This window comes from Dendrobates tinctorius, unplaced genomic scaffold (assembly GCF_039654945.1).
Source record: "Dendrobates tinctorius isolate UK_male_01 unplaced genomic scaffold, ASM3965494v1 ptg000296l, whole genome shotgun sequence".
Classification (NCBI taxonomy): Eukaryota; Metazoa; Chordata; class Amphibia; order Anura; family Dendrobatidae; genus Dendrobates; species Dendrobates tinctorius.
The window spans coordinates 548,508-563,290 of NW_027361963.1; the positions used below are offsets into that span (position 1 = coordinate 548,508).

At 44.3% G+C, this 14,783-nt stretch overlaps 1 protein-coding gene across 1 annotated transcript in view; it reads left to right on the forward strand.

Annotated features, from left to right (window-relative positions):
• The window catches only part of LOC141073063 (uncharacterized), a 40,233-nt gene that overhangs the window by 12,348 nt on the left and 13,102 nt on the right, over positions 1–14,783 (forward strand). The window contains exons 7-8 of the mRNA XM_073560379.1: positions 6,681–6,778; positions 6,903–7,017. Coding sequence (XP_073416480.1) covers positions 6,681–6,778; positions 6,903–7,017 — 213 coding nt within the window. The remainder of the gene's footprint in view (positions 1–6,680; positions 6,779–6,902; positions 7,018–14,783) is intronic.

A 14,783-nucleotide genomic window follows, 5' to 3' on the forward strand; every position in this document is an offset into this window, starting at 1 on the left:
GGGGAAGACGTATATAGTTGTGTGTCATCAGCATAAAGATGGCCAAATCTGCTGATGGTCTGTCCAATTGGGGCTGTGTAGAGAGAGAAGAGAAGGGGGCCAAGGACTGAGCCCTGAGGTACCCCGACAGTGAGAGGAAGAGGAGATGAAGTGGAGCCAGAGAACAAAACACTGAATGAGGTGTCAGAAACATAGGAAGAGAACCAGGAGAGAGCAGTGTCCTTAATGCCTAGTGACTGGAGCCTAGAGAGTGGGAGACAGTGGTCAACAGAGTCGAAAGCTGCAGAAAGGTCAAGAAGAATGAGCAGAGAGTGGTCACCATTACGTTTTGCTGTCAGAAGGTCATTGGTCACTTTGAGGAGTGCAGTTTCAGTCAATTGTAGGGGCGGAAGCCGGACTGTGAAGGGTCTAGAAGTGAGTGAGTGGAGAGGTAACGGGTAAGGCAGGAGTAGACAAGGGGCTCCAAAAGTTTAGAGATGAAGGGGAGATTGGAGACTGGTCCGTAGTTTGTGCAGGATGGGTCGAGAGCGGGTTTCTTTAGTAATGGAGTAACGATAGAGTGTTTGTTCAAAATTGCTGTTGTGAACAGGTAATCAAGTTGAAAATGAAATGATCTCTAAAAGGCCTAAAGTTAAAGATGACACATTTCCTTTGTATTTTAAGTAAAAAAAATATGTTTGATCATTTTTTAATGTAATTAATTGCAGAAAGGAAAACAGGACAATTCAAAAGTTTGGGCACCCTCAGAGATTTGTGAGCTCCGATAACTTTGACGAAGGTTTCAGACCTTTATTAGCCTGTTGCGGTTATGGCTTCCTCGCTATCATCGTTAGGAAAGGCCCAGTCATACTTTATAGCCTCCTTTAACCTTGTGCCAAAAAACATCAGCCATGGCTTCTTCTAAGCAGCTGCCTACCATTATGAAAATGGTGGATGCCCACAAAGCAGGACAAGGCTATAAGAAGACAGCAAAGCGTTTCAGTTAACAGGAACAGTGGAGGTCAAGATAAGGTGTGGAAGACCAAGCAACATCTCAGTGAAAGCTGCTTTTAGAATTGCTTGAGAGGCAAATCAGAACCCCCTCTTGACTGCAAAAGACCTTCAGAAAGTTTGACTAGAGTTGTGGTACATTGTTCTGCTGTTCAGAGACGCCTGCAAAAATATGGCCTTCATGGAAGAGTCATCAGAAAACCTCTCCAGCGTCCTCACCATAAAATACAGCGTCAGAAGTATGCAAAGGAACATCTAACCAAGCCTGATGCATTTTGGAAACAAGTCCTGTGGACCGATGAGGATAAAATAGAACTCTGTGGCCACAATGATCAAAGGTATGTATGGAGAAAAAAGGCACAAAATTTCAGGAAAAGAACATCTCGCCAACCATGAAGCATGTGGGTCAATCATGCTTTGGGGTTGTGCTTCAGACAATGGCACAGGGAACATTTCACAGGTAGAGGGAAGAATAGATTCAGGCTATGTGCCCACGTAGCGTTTTATTCCGGACACTAAAAACCGGACTCCTTCCCAGAAATCCCGCGTTTTTTTCCGCGCGATTTCACCGCGATTATGATCGCGATTTTCGCGTCCGATATTCAAGCACTTTCCAAGCGATTTGAAGCATCGCTTGGAAAGTGATTAACAGGTTGGTCACACTCGTCAAACATAGTGTTTGACAAGTGTGACCAGGTTTTTACTATTGAGGCCGCCTATGCGGCATCAATAGTAAAAGATAGAATGTTAAAATGCTAAAAAAAAAAATAAAAAATCGGGGTATATTTACCTTCCGGCGTCCCGCGCTGCCATCCCGGGCCTCAGCGTTCCCAGTAATGCCTTGCGAGACCTGTGATGACGTAGTCTCGCGTTGCTATAGCGATCTCGCAAGACCATGTCATCACAGGGCCTTGCCGCAAGGCATTACTGGGAACGCTTAGGCCGGAAATGCAGCGCGGGACGTCGGAAGCTAAATATACCCCGATTTTTTATTTTTTATTCTTTTTTTTACAGGGGTATGGTACCCAGGGCCTGGAGGACAGTCTCCTCTCCTCCATACCGTGGGTACCAACCGCACATGAGACGCTTAACTTCCCGCATGGTGGGCATAGCCACATGCGGGAAGTAAGCGATTCTCATGCATTCCTATGGGTGCGGAATCGCGGCAATTCTTTGCGATTCCGCACAAAAGAATGAGCATGCTGCGATTTTTTTCCGCGATGCGATTCCGGCTCGGAAAAAAGCACAGCATTAGCACAGCATGTGCGGAATGCCATAGGAATGCATGGGGGGGCGTTCTGTACAAGATTTTTAAAAGTTTTCGCGCCGAAAATCGCTGCAAAAACGCTTAAAAATCGCTACGTGGGCACACAGCCTCAGTGAAATTTCTGTAAATTCTTGATGCAAACATAACACCATCTGTGAAAAGAGGAAGAGGATAGCTTCTACAAATGGATGATGGTCCTAAACGCATGTCACAATCCACAATAGGTGACCACAAAAGGCGCAAGCTGAAGGTTTTACAATGGCCCTCACAGTCTCCTGATCTGAGCATCATTGAAAATCTGTGACGAGATCTCAGTATAGCAGAGGATGCAAGACGCCACAGGAATTTCACAGAACTGGAGGAATTCTCCAAGGAAGAATGGAGGAAAAATCTTCAAACAAGAATTGAGACTCTTGTCTGGCTACAAAAACCATTTACAAGCTGTGATGCTTGTAAAAGGGGGCGCTTCTTGGTACTAACTATGCAGGGAGCCCAAACTTTTGCATCGGCACATTTTCTTTTTTTTTTTTTTGCCTAAAATACAAAGGAAATGTGTCATCTTTAACTTTATCCCTTAGAGATAATTACATCTTCAACTTGCTTACCTGTTCACAATAGTAATTTTGTACAGTGGTGTCCAAACTTTAACCCCTTCCCAAAATGTGCCGTACTAATACTGCTCTCCAGGAGGTGCATTCCCGCAAACAGCAGTACTAGTGCGGCGCATTTATCGCGCAGCCTCACGCTGAGCGCCACAGCGATCAGGTGACAGCTGTGTGTGACAGCTGACATCCCGCAGCAATGCCCACGATTGGTGCTAGCACCAGTCGCAGGCATTTAACCCCTCTGATGCCGCTGTCAGTTGTGACCGCGGCATAGAGAAGCATCGCGCAGGGAATCAGTTCCCTGCAGGCTTCCTTCAGGATATCGCGTTGCGATCGCGTTGTCCTGAGGGTCTCCATGGACCTCAGACGCCTCCTTCCCTACCTGTCAGATCGCTTATCTGATACTAAGCAGTGCAAAGTGTAAGATCAGCGATCTGACATTATATAGTGATGTGTAAAAATATTTTTTTAAAAGTCCTAAATAAATAAAAAAATAGATATATACATACACACACACACACACACACACATATATATAATAAAAGTGCACATATTTGGTAACGCCGCGTCTGTAACAACCCGCTTTATAATACTATCCTTGTTAACCCCTTCAGTGAACACTGTAAAAATAAATAAAAAAACGAGGCAAAAAGCAATGGTTTATCATCATGCAGCCGAATAAAAAGTGCAATAAAACGCGATAAAAAAGACGTATGTAAATAAAAATGGTACCGCTGAAAACGTCATCTTTTCCCGCAAAAGACAAGCTGCCATACAGCTCCATGAGCAGAAAAATTAAAAAGTTATAGCTCTCAGAATAAAGCTATGTAAAAATACTTTTCTATAAAATAGTTTTTGTGTAAAAGCGCCAGAACGTAAGAAAACAATATAAATGAGTTATTGCTGTAATCATACTGACCCGAAGAATAAAGCTGTCTTACCAATTTTACCACATGCGGAACGGTATAAAGAAAATAAAACAAAAAGCAATTCCTGAATTGCTGGTTTTTGTTCATTCTGTCTTCCGAAAATTGGAATAGAAAGCGATCAAAAAATGTCATGTACCCGAAAATGGTACCAAAAAGTCAGCTCGTCCTACAAAAAAACAAGCCCTCACATGACTCTGTCAGCCGAAAGATGGAAAAATTATAGCTCTCAAAATATAGTGATGCAAAAACTAGTTTTCGCAATAAAAAGCTCCTTTTTGTGTGTGACAGCAGCCAATCATAAAACCCGATATAAATCTGGTATCGCTGTAATCGCACCAACCCAAAGAACAAAGTCGTCTAATCACTTATACCACATGAGGAACGACGTAAAAAATAAAACTAATTCTTCACATGCTGTTGATTTTTTTTCATTGCGCATCCCAAAGATCGCAGTAAGGCTCGGCGCACATTTATCCTGCACTATGTGCTGAGCGCTTACACCGTGATTCAAACAGAAACTCCGGCTGAAGATTCCCTATAATGAGGCAGATGGAGGCTCTGTGGACGCCATAGGACCTGTGATCCGTCGGTGTCCGTCTTTTTAGGGTTGCATAAAAGGCCACAGTTTTGTGCACTTCTGAAAAAGACACCATTGAACAGAGGCCAGACGGAGTCCAGAGTAAACCTGCTGCCTCATTATAGTGAATGGATCCCTCGGGGGGCGGGTGTTCATCTGTCACGTCACTCAGATATTTAGATGTAAACCCCAAAGTAAGTGCTCGGTGTAGAGCGCCGGATAAACGTAATCCCAAACATTTTGTAAAATGTTCCCTATAAAAGCTTCAACTCAATCCACATAAAAAGAAATTCTCTACTCAAGTCTGTCACTTGTTAACGGAGATATAGGGGCTTCCACCTTACTGGTAGCACAAAGCCTCTGGAAAAGTGAAATGGCTTCACGCTCCCCATAAGAAATTCTGCAAATTCTCCCAAATCCGAATGCCCCCCTCCCTTCTGAATCCCAGTGTGACTAAACAACATTTAGCGCCCACATGTTTGGCATTTCTGTAGTGATGAGAGCCCGCCTGACTTACAGGTGCGTGTCTCCAGAAGCACAGGCCGGGCATAATGTACTGGTCACTACAACGTACTGGCCACTACAACGGCAATTTGCAATTTTCACTCCGAAACATCCACTGCTGCTTGTTTCTGGAAAACACCCATGGAGTCAAAATCGTCACTACATCTATAGATAAATTCCCGAAGGGTTATGATTTCTAAAATGTGGTCACTTGAGGGGGGTTTCCACTGTTTAGGCACATCAGGGGCTCTCCAAACGTGCAATAAAAAAGAGAGAAGCCAGCACTGCTGGTGGTCAGAACGCATAACATGAGGTGCATATGCACATATTAGCATCTAACTGTATTCAAAATGAGACATTTGGCAAAATATTGATCAATAAATTGAGCCACCCCGCCGCGCCAAGGCAATCTCATGTGGGGGGTTATGTTCGCCATTTTTGCTGTGTTCATTGTGATGGATCTAGGCTGCTGTGCACACACACAGCAGCCCCGCCCTGCCCCAGGCTTTATTTAATTTGTGCACCTGTGTCTGAGCCTGCATCGCCCTTCATCTGTGTTTGCTGGTCAGGCAATGTGTGGAGGTCAAACCTGAGATGTCAATGCTCAGACCTGGTTGGCCTTTATCTGCACTTGCTTCATCTGGCTACACGGGAGTGATGCAGATATGCTTCAGGTATGGATTGCATTTGATATGGTCTTGCTTTTAAAATATTTAGGAGGCCATAATGGCACAGTGAATAATAAAAATGTAGAGTAGGACCCCCCCACATGAGCTTGCCTTGGCACGGCGGGGTGGCTCAATTTATTGATCAATATTTTGCCAAATGTCTCATTTTGAATACAGTTAGATGTTAATATGTGCATATGCACCTCATGTTATGCGTTCTGACCACCAGCAGTGCTGGCTTCTCTCTCTTTTTTTTTTTTTTGCTCTCCAAACGTGATGGCAACTGCGAATTATGCCAGTAAATTTTACATTGAAAAAGTGAAATGGCGCTCCTTCCCTTCTGAGCACTGCCGTGTGCCCAAACAGTAGATTTCCCCCACATATGGTGTATCAGCATGCTCAGGAGAAATTGCACAACATAATGTATGGTCCACTTTCTCCTGTTACCCTTGTAAAAGTAAAAAAAAAATTAGTTCTACATGAAAATTTTTGTGAAAGAAAAGTAAATGGTTTTTTTTCCACATTCCAAAAATTCCTGTGAAGCACCTGAAGGGTTAATAAACTTCTTGAATGTGGTTTTGAGTACCTTCAGGGGTGCAGTTTTTAGAATGGGGTCATTTTGGGGTATTTTCTGTCATAAGCCCCTCAAAGTCACTTCAGATGTGATGTGGTCCCTAAAAACTAATGGTTTTGCAAATTTTGTTGTAAAAATGAGAAATCGCTGGTCAACTTTTAACCCTTATAACTCCCTAACAAAAAAATTGTTTCCTAAACTGTGGTGATGCAAAGTAGACATGTGGGAAATGTTATTTATTAACTATTTTGTGCGATATGACTCTGATTATGGGCATAAAAATTAACATTTGAAAATTGCAAATTTATTGCCAAATCTTCGGGGTTTTTTTAAACAAATAAGTGCAAGTCATATCAAAGAAATTTTCCCACTATCATAAAGTACAATATGTCACGAGAAAACAGCCTCAGAATCACCGGGATCCGTTGAAGCGTTCTAGAGTTATGACCTCATAAAGGGACAGTGGTCAGAATTGTAAAAATTGGCCTGGTCAGGATGGTGAAAACAGGCTTGGGGGTGAAGGGGTTAACATGTCACTGTATTCCATCACTGTGTGTTTCCTACAGATGAACTCGTGGGAAGAAATCCACCAGTGAGATGTCCCCGTCCTCTGTATCCCCAGGACTGTCCAGAGGAGAATCACAACATCCCGGAGGATCATCAGGTAGATGACACTGAGCCCTGTACCGGATCTGTATATGGGGGGGGACATTTCTGATCGAGGTCATAGGTGTCACAGATCTTGGTGGTTTCTTGTATTGTGCTGATTGTTACATCTGATATATCAGGAGGAAGATCCGACTAAGAATAAAGTGAAGGATGAGACAGAAGAAGCGATGACGAGGGGGGATCAGCCGTGTGTGAGTGATGGGAAGGAGGAGATTCCGGGAGATGTTTCCACAGGTATGTAATGTCTAGTCTGTAATAATGACTGGCGTGTGACAGTGATGACCGGTGTGTGATATCGTGTGAAGTCTCCAGTGCCTTGAAGCTTTATTCACAAAAGTGTCCGGTGATGGCGCGACTGTTCCTGTACAGAGTCTGGCGGTGCACTGATGAATAACGGGGCCGCCTTCACACCTCTTTTTAATGATTTAAGAAGCATATACTTAATTTTTCTAATTATACATTTTTTAATATTCCATCCTTTACTTTAATATTTTTCTGACATAAGGGTACCGTTACACTTAAAGATGCACCAGCGATCCTAACAACAATACGACCTTGTCAGGATCGCTGGTGTATCGTTGCATGATCGCTGGTGAGCTGCCAAACAGGCAGCTTCACCAGCAATCCGCACCAGCGAGGACGCTGGTATCTAAGGTAACTATCAGGTTACTAAGCAGCGCGCGTCACTTAGTTACCCGATGTGTACCTTAGAAACCTGCGTGCTCGCGCCGGGAGCCTCGCTGATCGTTGGCTCCCGCTGCCACACGCAGCGATGCGTGCTGGCCAGCGGGAGAGCAGCAATCAAAAAATGGCCCAGGACGATAGTGCACGATCAGCGATACCCAGCGGGGGGGGCTGGTCGCTGTTCCCTGTCACACACAGCGATCTTGCTGGTGAGATCGCTGTGCCGTCACAAAATCAGCGATCTCGCTCGCGAGATTACTGTGTGTGACAGGGCCTTAAGTCTCATGCTGCCATATAAATGTCTGAGCTTGTGATTCAGACAGAACCTCTGGCGGAAGATTCCCTATAATAAGGAAGATGGAGGCACTGTGGACGCACTCTGTCCTATGGTTCATCAGTGACCGCCTTTTTAAGCGTGCATAAAAGGGCGATCGACCACAGATTCGTGCAGCACTGAAAAGGAGGACACCACTGAACAGAGGCCAGACAGAGTCCACAGTAACTCTGCTGCCTCATTATAGGGAATGGATCCCTTGGAAGTGTCATCTGAATCACGTATTTTGTAGATTTAGATGGAAACCCTGATGTAAGTGCTCAGCGTGGAGCACAGGATAAATGTGAATCAAAATGTTGTGTACCTCAAAATGCCTCCTATAAAAGCTTCTAGTCCACTCAGGAAAAAAAAGTCCCCACTAATCTTCCTCATTTGTTAACAGAAATGTAGGAGGTGTCCACATTACTGATAGCACAAAGGCTTTGGAAAAATGACCTGGCTAAAAACAAAAGAAATCCACCAAAATATGAGCTTCCAAATACACCCTCCTCCTGAGCCCCACAGTGCTCCTAAACCGTAGTTGGGGTCCATACATTTAACATTAATGTATCGAGGAGCCCAACTTCATTTACATGGTGCGTGTCTCCAGAAGCACGAGCTGAGCATATTGTTCGGGGCACTACAATGTACGGAGCACCACAGTGCTACTGGGCGCTACAGTGCTACTGGGCGCTACAATGTACTGGACACTGCAATGTACGGGGCACTACAATGTACTGGACACTACAATGTTTTGGGCGCTACAATGTACTGGATGCTACAGTGTACAAGCACTACAACATACCAGACACTGCAATATATCCGGGCACTATAATGGTATTTTTGCATGTTCGCTTAGGCTGGTTTCACATATCAGTTTTTTGGCGTCAGTCACTATCCATCAGCGCAATTGTGAAAAACTGATGCGACGGATCCGACTAGCGGATCCGTTGAAAAAATGGATACGTCGCATCCATTTTACATCCGTTTCTTCCGTTTTTCAAAAACGTCAAATGGGAGGCTCCTAATCGTTATTAGCTACTGTAAACCTATATATACAGTGTTTCTACACCCCGTCTTTGACAGGTTCTAGAGCAAGTGGCAAAAATGTAATGTGTTATTGCGAACATTGTGAAGATCTATGTGGATTTCACTTTTGAGACAAATCGTTTAGCAGTGATCGTTTGTGAAAAGGAGCAAGAAAGACAGCGCATCATGCGTCTGCGCCGGCGTTGTTTTTGGGTCCTCCCAGTTACTGCACAGAGAATGACACGGGTGTATTCTACATGGAGCTGAGACAAAACCCCAAGAAGTTTTTCGATTATCTTCGGATCAAAGTGGAAAATTTTGACATCTTGGTTGAACGGGTTAGAGACCTCATCCGGAGAAAAGACACGCATTACCGCTTCTCCATTTCACCGGCGGAGCGTTTGATGGTGACTCTAAGGTAAGCCATTTTTCTTGTATTTCCTCCTCTAAAGCAGACTTCTTTAATGTTGTTGGTAGTTTTTAGTAATTATTGCCTTGCCTTTCTCAACAGATACCTTGCAACTGGCGAATCCCTTTCCTCTCTCCATTTTCAATGCAAGTTTATAGCGGTAGATATTGGGGCCTATGGCCGCTCCAATGACTCCCAAGTTTTTAAAATGTCTGCATTGGGGCGTCATTTATATGGAAACAGCTTCCAATTTCCACCACCAAGACCGCTTCCTCAAACCTCTGGGCCACCAATGCCGTTTGTATGTGTTGCTAATGAAGCCTTCCAACTGCCATACGAAAGTAGTGTCTTGACGCCAACTAAAAGAGTCTTCAATTATCGCTTAACACGAGTGCGAAGAGTGGTGGAGTGTGACTGCTATTAAACTGAAGACTGAGACTGTGGATGAGGTGCTGAAGGCTTGTGTGGTCCTGCACAATTTTCTAATATGCAAGGAACAGGTTGCCATGGATGACAATTTGGTTGAAACCACCTTGCTTGATTATCAAAATATTACTTTTCGGAGTCCCGTGGCAGTTTCCAGAATGAGGGACAAATTTGCTGAGTACTTTGTCACCTCAAGGAAGAGTGGAATGACAGGATGAGATGGTTTGATATCTTTGGCTTTTGATATAATGTATTTTGGAGTACCAAACTTATCGCTGTTGTCATAGTTGTGATTATACCATGACTTTTGTCTATTAACCAAAGTTTTGTACCTTGTTACCCAAAGTTTTGTACGTTTTGTACCTTTTATCATGTCCTCACTATATCTGAAACTGAACCTGTCAAAGACTGAACTCCTTGTATTTCCTCCCTCTACTAATGCACCTATACCCGACATTGCCATTTCCGTGTGTGGTTCTACTATTACACCCCAGCAACATGCCCGCTGTCTTGGGGTCATACTTGACTCCGAGCTTTCCTTTGCCCCCCACATTCGATCACTGGCTCGCTCTTGTCATCTGCACCTCAAAAACATTTCTAGAATTCGACCTTTTCTTACTTTTGACTCTGCAGAAACTCTTACTGTTTCTCTTATTCATTCTCGTCTGGACTATTGTAACTCTCTTCTAATCGGTCTCCCTCTTACCAAACTCTCCCCTCTCCAATCTGTCTTGAATGCAGCTGCCAGGATCATATTCCTCGCCAATCGTTACACCGATGCCTCTACCTTGTGCCAGTCATTACACTGGCTACCCATCCACTCCAGAATCCAGTACAAACTTATTACCCTCACCCACAAAGCCCTCCATGGCTCAGCACCACCCTACATCTCCTCCCTTGTTTCAGTATACCACCCTACCCGCGCCCTCTGTTCTGCTGATGACCTGAGGTTAGCATCCTCAATAATCAGAACCTCCGACTCCCGTCTTCAAGACTTTACACGTGCTGCGCCAATTCTTTGGAATGCACGTCCCAGGTCAATATGATTAGTCCCCAATCCCAATTTTAAGCGTGCCCTGAAAACGCATTTATTCAGACTGGCCTATCGCCTCAACACATTAACCTAATCTATCCCTGTGTGGCACAGCCAAAAGTATTACCATAACCAGGTTCCCCGCATCATGTTCCCACATTCTTTATGCATCCATTAGCCCTCTGTGTCTGTACTGTTACACACTTAACATTATAGCTGGTCCATACAATCAGGGCAACTGTTACCACCCACCCTTCGTGTCTACCTCTTTCCTCATAGACTGTAAGCTTGCGAGCAGGGCCCTCATTCCTCTTGGTATCTGTTATGATCTATGTGATTATTGTTATGCTGTAATGTCTATTGTCTGTACAATTCCCCTCTGAAATGTAAAGTGCTGCGGAATATGTCGGCGCTATAGAAATAAAGTTTATTATTATTATTTTACCCAAAGTTTTGTAACTTATCTTTTTTTTTTTAATTCGTTTATTGAATCTCAGGGCACAAAGAGTGTACAATATACATATTGGCATATAATAAGCACTGTACATAGCACACATGTTCCCGTCCAATGTAAAATACAATACAAAGAAGTTGCACACTCTTATAGACAAGCAAGACCATATGTACATCCTTCCAAACATACATAAAGGACAATTGGTTATATATTTTCCATGTATATCAATCCAGTTTCACAAGCCTTGTCGTATCTTTCAGAAATAAAGTCTAACTAAAATTCCTAAACTACAACTACCACTACATCAACTAGTGTCTACTATTTCAGTAGCGTGGTCTCCTATATCGTGTTATGTCACAAGTGATGTCTCAGTCTTGCAAAGTAAGATGAGAGGAGTTCCACCTCTCCCAAGTCTTTTCAAATTTACCCGGGCATCCCCTAATTTGGTATAACGTGCGCTCATATAGAACAATCGAATTTACCAACTCGATCCAGTATCTAAGGGAAGGACATGAACCCCCCATCCACCGCAATGCCAGCACCTTCCGTGCCATAAACAGCATCTCGCGCAGGAAGATCCCAGTATAGCGATCCCAGATCTCCTCCTCCCATACCCCAAATAAGCAGACCAATGGCTCCAAAGGGACAGGGGCTTGCACCAGGGGTGTCAGTAGTACAGTCACTTCTTTCCAGTAATGTAGGATAGTGGGGCATTGCCACACCATGTGAATAAAATCAGCATCTGGCGCGTGACATCGCAAACATTCTGATGATTGGAGTCGACCCATCCTAAAAAGTCGCATCGGAGTCAAATATGATTGATTTATTATATATAATTGTATCATTCTGTTATTGATAGATGGAGATACTCCAGTCGGAGATTCCAGAATCTTTCCCACTCCTCTCTTTGCGCATTAGGGATGAGTCGAAAAGTTTCGTAACTTATCTTTAACTAGCTGAAGAGCCCGGCGCTGCCCGGGCATAGTAACTAACTGTGGTTAGTTATAGCAAATTATAATTATCCTCCATCCTATAGTCCCGTGCCCATATACCCATCATACATATCCACGATCCCATAGGCCCGTGCCCATATACCCATCATACATATCCGCCATCCCATAGTCCCGTGCCCATATACCTGTCATGCATATCCTCCATCCCATAGTCCCATGCCCATATATCCATCATACATATCTTCCATCCCATAGTCCCGTGCCCATATACCCATCATACATATCCTCCATCCCATAGTCGAGTGTCCATATACCCATCATACATCCTTCATCTCATAGTCCCATGCCCATATACCCATCATACATATTTTCCATCCCTTAGTCCCATGCCCATATACCCATCATACATATTCTCCATCCCATAGTCCCGTGCCTATATACCCATCATACATATCCTCCATCCCATAGTCCCGTGCCCATATACCCATCATACATATCCGCCATCCCATAGTCCCATGCCCACATACCTGTCATACATATCCTCCATCCCATAGTCCCGTGCCTATATACCCATCATACATATCCTCCATCCCATAGTCCCGTGCCCATATACCCGTCATACATATCCTCCATCCCACAGTCCAGTGCCCATATACCCGTCATACATATCCTCCATCCCACAGTCCAGTGCCCATATACCCATCATACATATCCTCCATCCCACAGTCCAGTGCCCATATACCCGTCATACATATCCTCCATCCCATAGTCCCGTGCCCATATACCCGTCATACATATCCTCCATCCCACAGTCTAGTGCCCATATACCCATCATACATATCCTCCATCCCATAGTCCCGTGCCCATATAACCATCACACATCCTCCATCCCATAGTCCCATGCCCACATACCTGTCATACATATCCTCCATCCCATAGTCCCGTGCCTATATACCCATCATACATATCCTCCATCCCATAGTCCCGTGCCCATATAACCATCACACATCCTCCATCCCATAGTCCCATGCCCACATACCTGTCATACATATCCTCCATCCCATAGTCCTGTGCCCATATACCCGTCATACATATCCTCCATCCCATAGTCCCGTGCCCATATACCCGTCATACATATCCTCCATCCCATAGTCCCGTGCCCATATACCCATCATACATATCCTCCATCCCATAGTTCCGTGCCCATATAACCATCACACATCCTCCATCCCATAATCCCATGCCCACATACCTGTCATACATATCCTCCATCCCATAGTCCCTTGCCTATATACCCATCATACATATCCTCCATCCCATAGTCCCGTGCCCATATACCCGTCATACATATCCTCCATCCCACAGTCCAGTGCCCATATACCCATCATACATATCCTCCATCCCATAGTCCCGTGCCCATATAACCATCACACATCCTCCATCCCATAATCCCATGCCCACATACCTGTCATACATATCCTCCATCCCATAGTCCCTTGCCTATATACCCATCATACATATCCTCCATCCCATAGTCCCGTGCCCATATACCCGTCATACATATCCTCCATCCCACAGTCCAGTGCCCATATACCCGTCACACATATCCTCCATCCCACAGTCCAGTGCCCATATACCCGTCATACATATCCTCCATCCCACAGTCCAGTGCCCATATACCTGTCATACATATCCTCCATCCCACAGTCCAGTGCCCATATACCCATCACACATCCTCCATCCCATAGTCAACCATTATGACATCATAATGAGCGGCGGCAGGGCTTGCAACCTATGATGACATCAGCGTCGCCATGGCAACCATTGTGACATCATAATGAGGGGTGGGGCTTGATACGCACACACTGTTTCCCCAGTATGCAAATAGGGGCATTATGACATAATGAGGGGCGGGGCTTGACGCACACATACTTTTTTCCCAGTATGTAGATAGGGGCAAAATTGTTTGGTGAATTGGAACGCGCGGGGTTAAAATTTCGCCTCACAACATAGCTTAGGACGCTCTCGGGGTTCCAGACGTGTGACTGTGCCAAATTTTGTGGCTGTAGCTGCGACGGTGCGGATGCCTATCCCGGACATACACACACACACACACACACACACACACACACACACACTTTGAGCTTTATATATTAGATTAAATGAAAGACAATAAATGTTTTTGTTTTTTTTTGTTTTTTTTAATATTTTTATTTATAACAATCATAAATTCATATAGTTTGAGGTGGAGATAGTACCTGTGCAATACTAAGGAAATCCTGAACACTTGCCCTGTTGGTGGGTCTTGAGGACTGGATTGAGAAACACTGCCTTAGGCAAACTGAGGATGTGATTACAGTGGCTGGAGCTGGATGGCTCCTGGATGTACGGCCACTTTTGTGATTAGTCAATCTCATTTGCATACGGTACTGAAATATTAAAGCTCCATTTTTAATTGCGTGGACACTTATCTACACTAAGTGCATGATACGAAGCTTGAGAGAGTGAATGGCACTGGTGGTACATTAGGGGGTAATTCCTGATGACCGGTTTCCTTTAAGAACTGTCTATTGCTGTCTAATCTCTGCCACCCCTGACTTGTGCCAATGTCACCAGTTTATAAGTGTTATTCATTTTACCCGTCGTCGTATTAATGATATGGCATGTAGTTGTCTTCCTTATTACCGGTACTTTCTCCT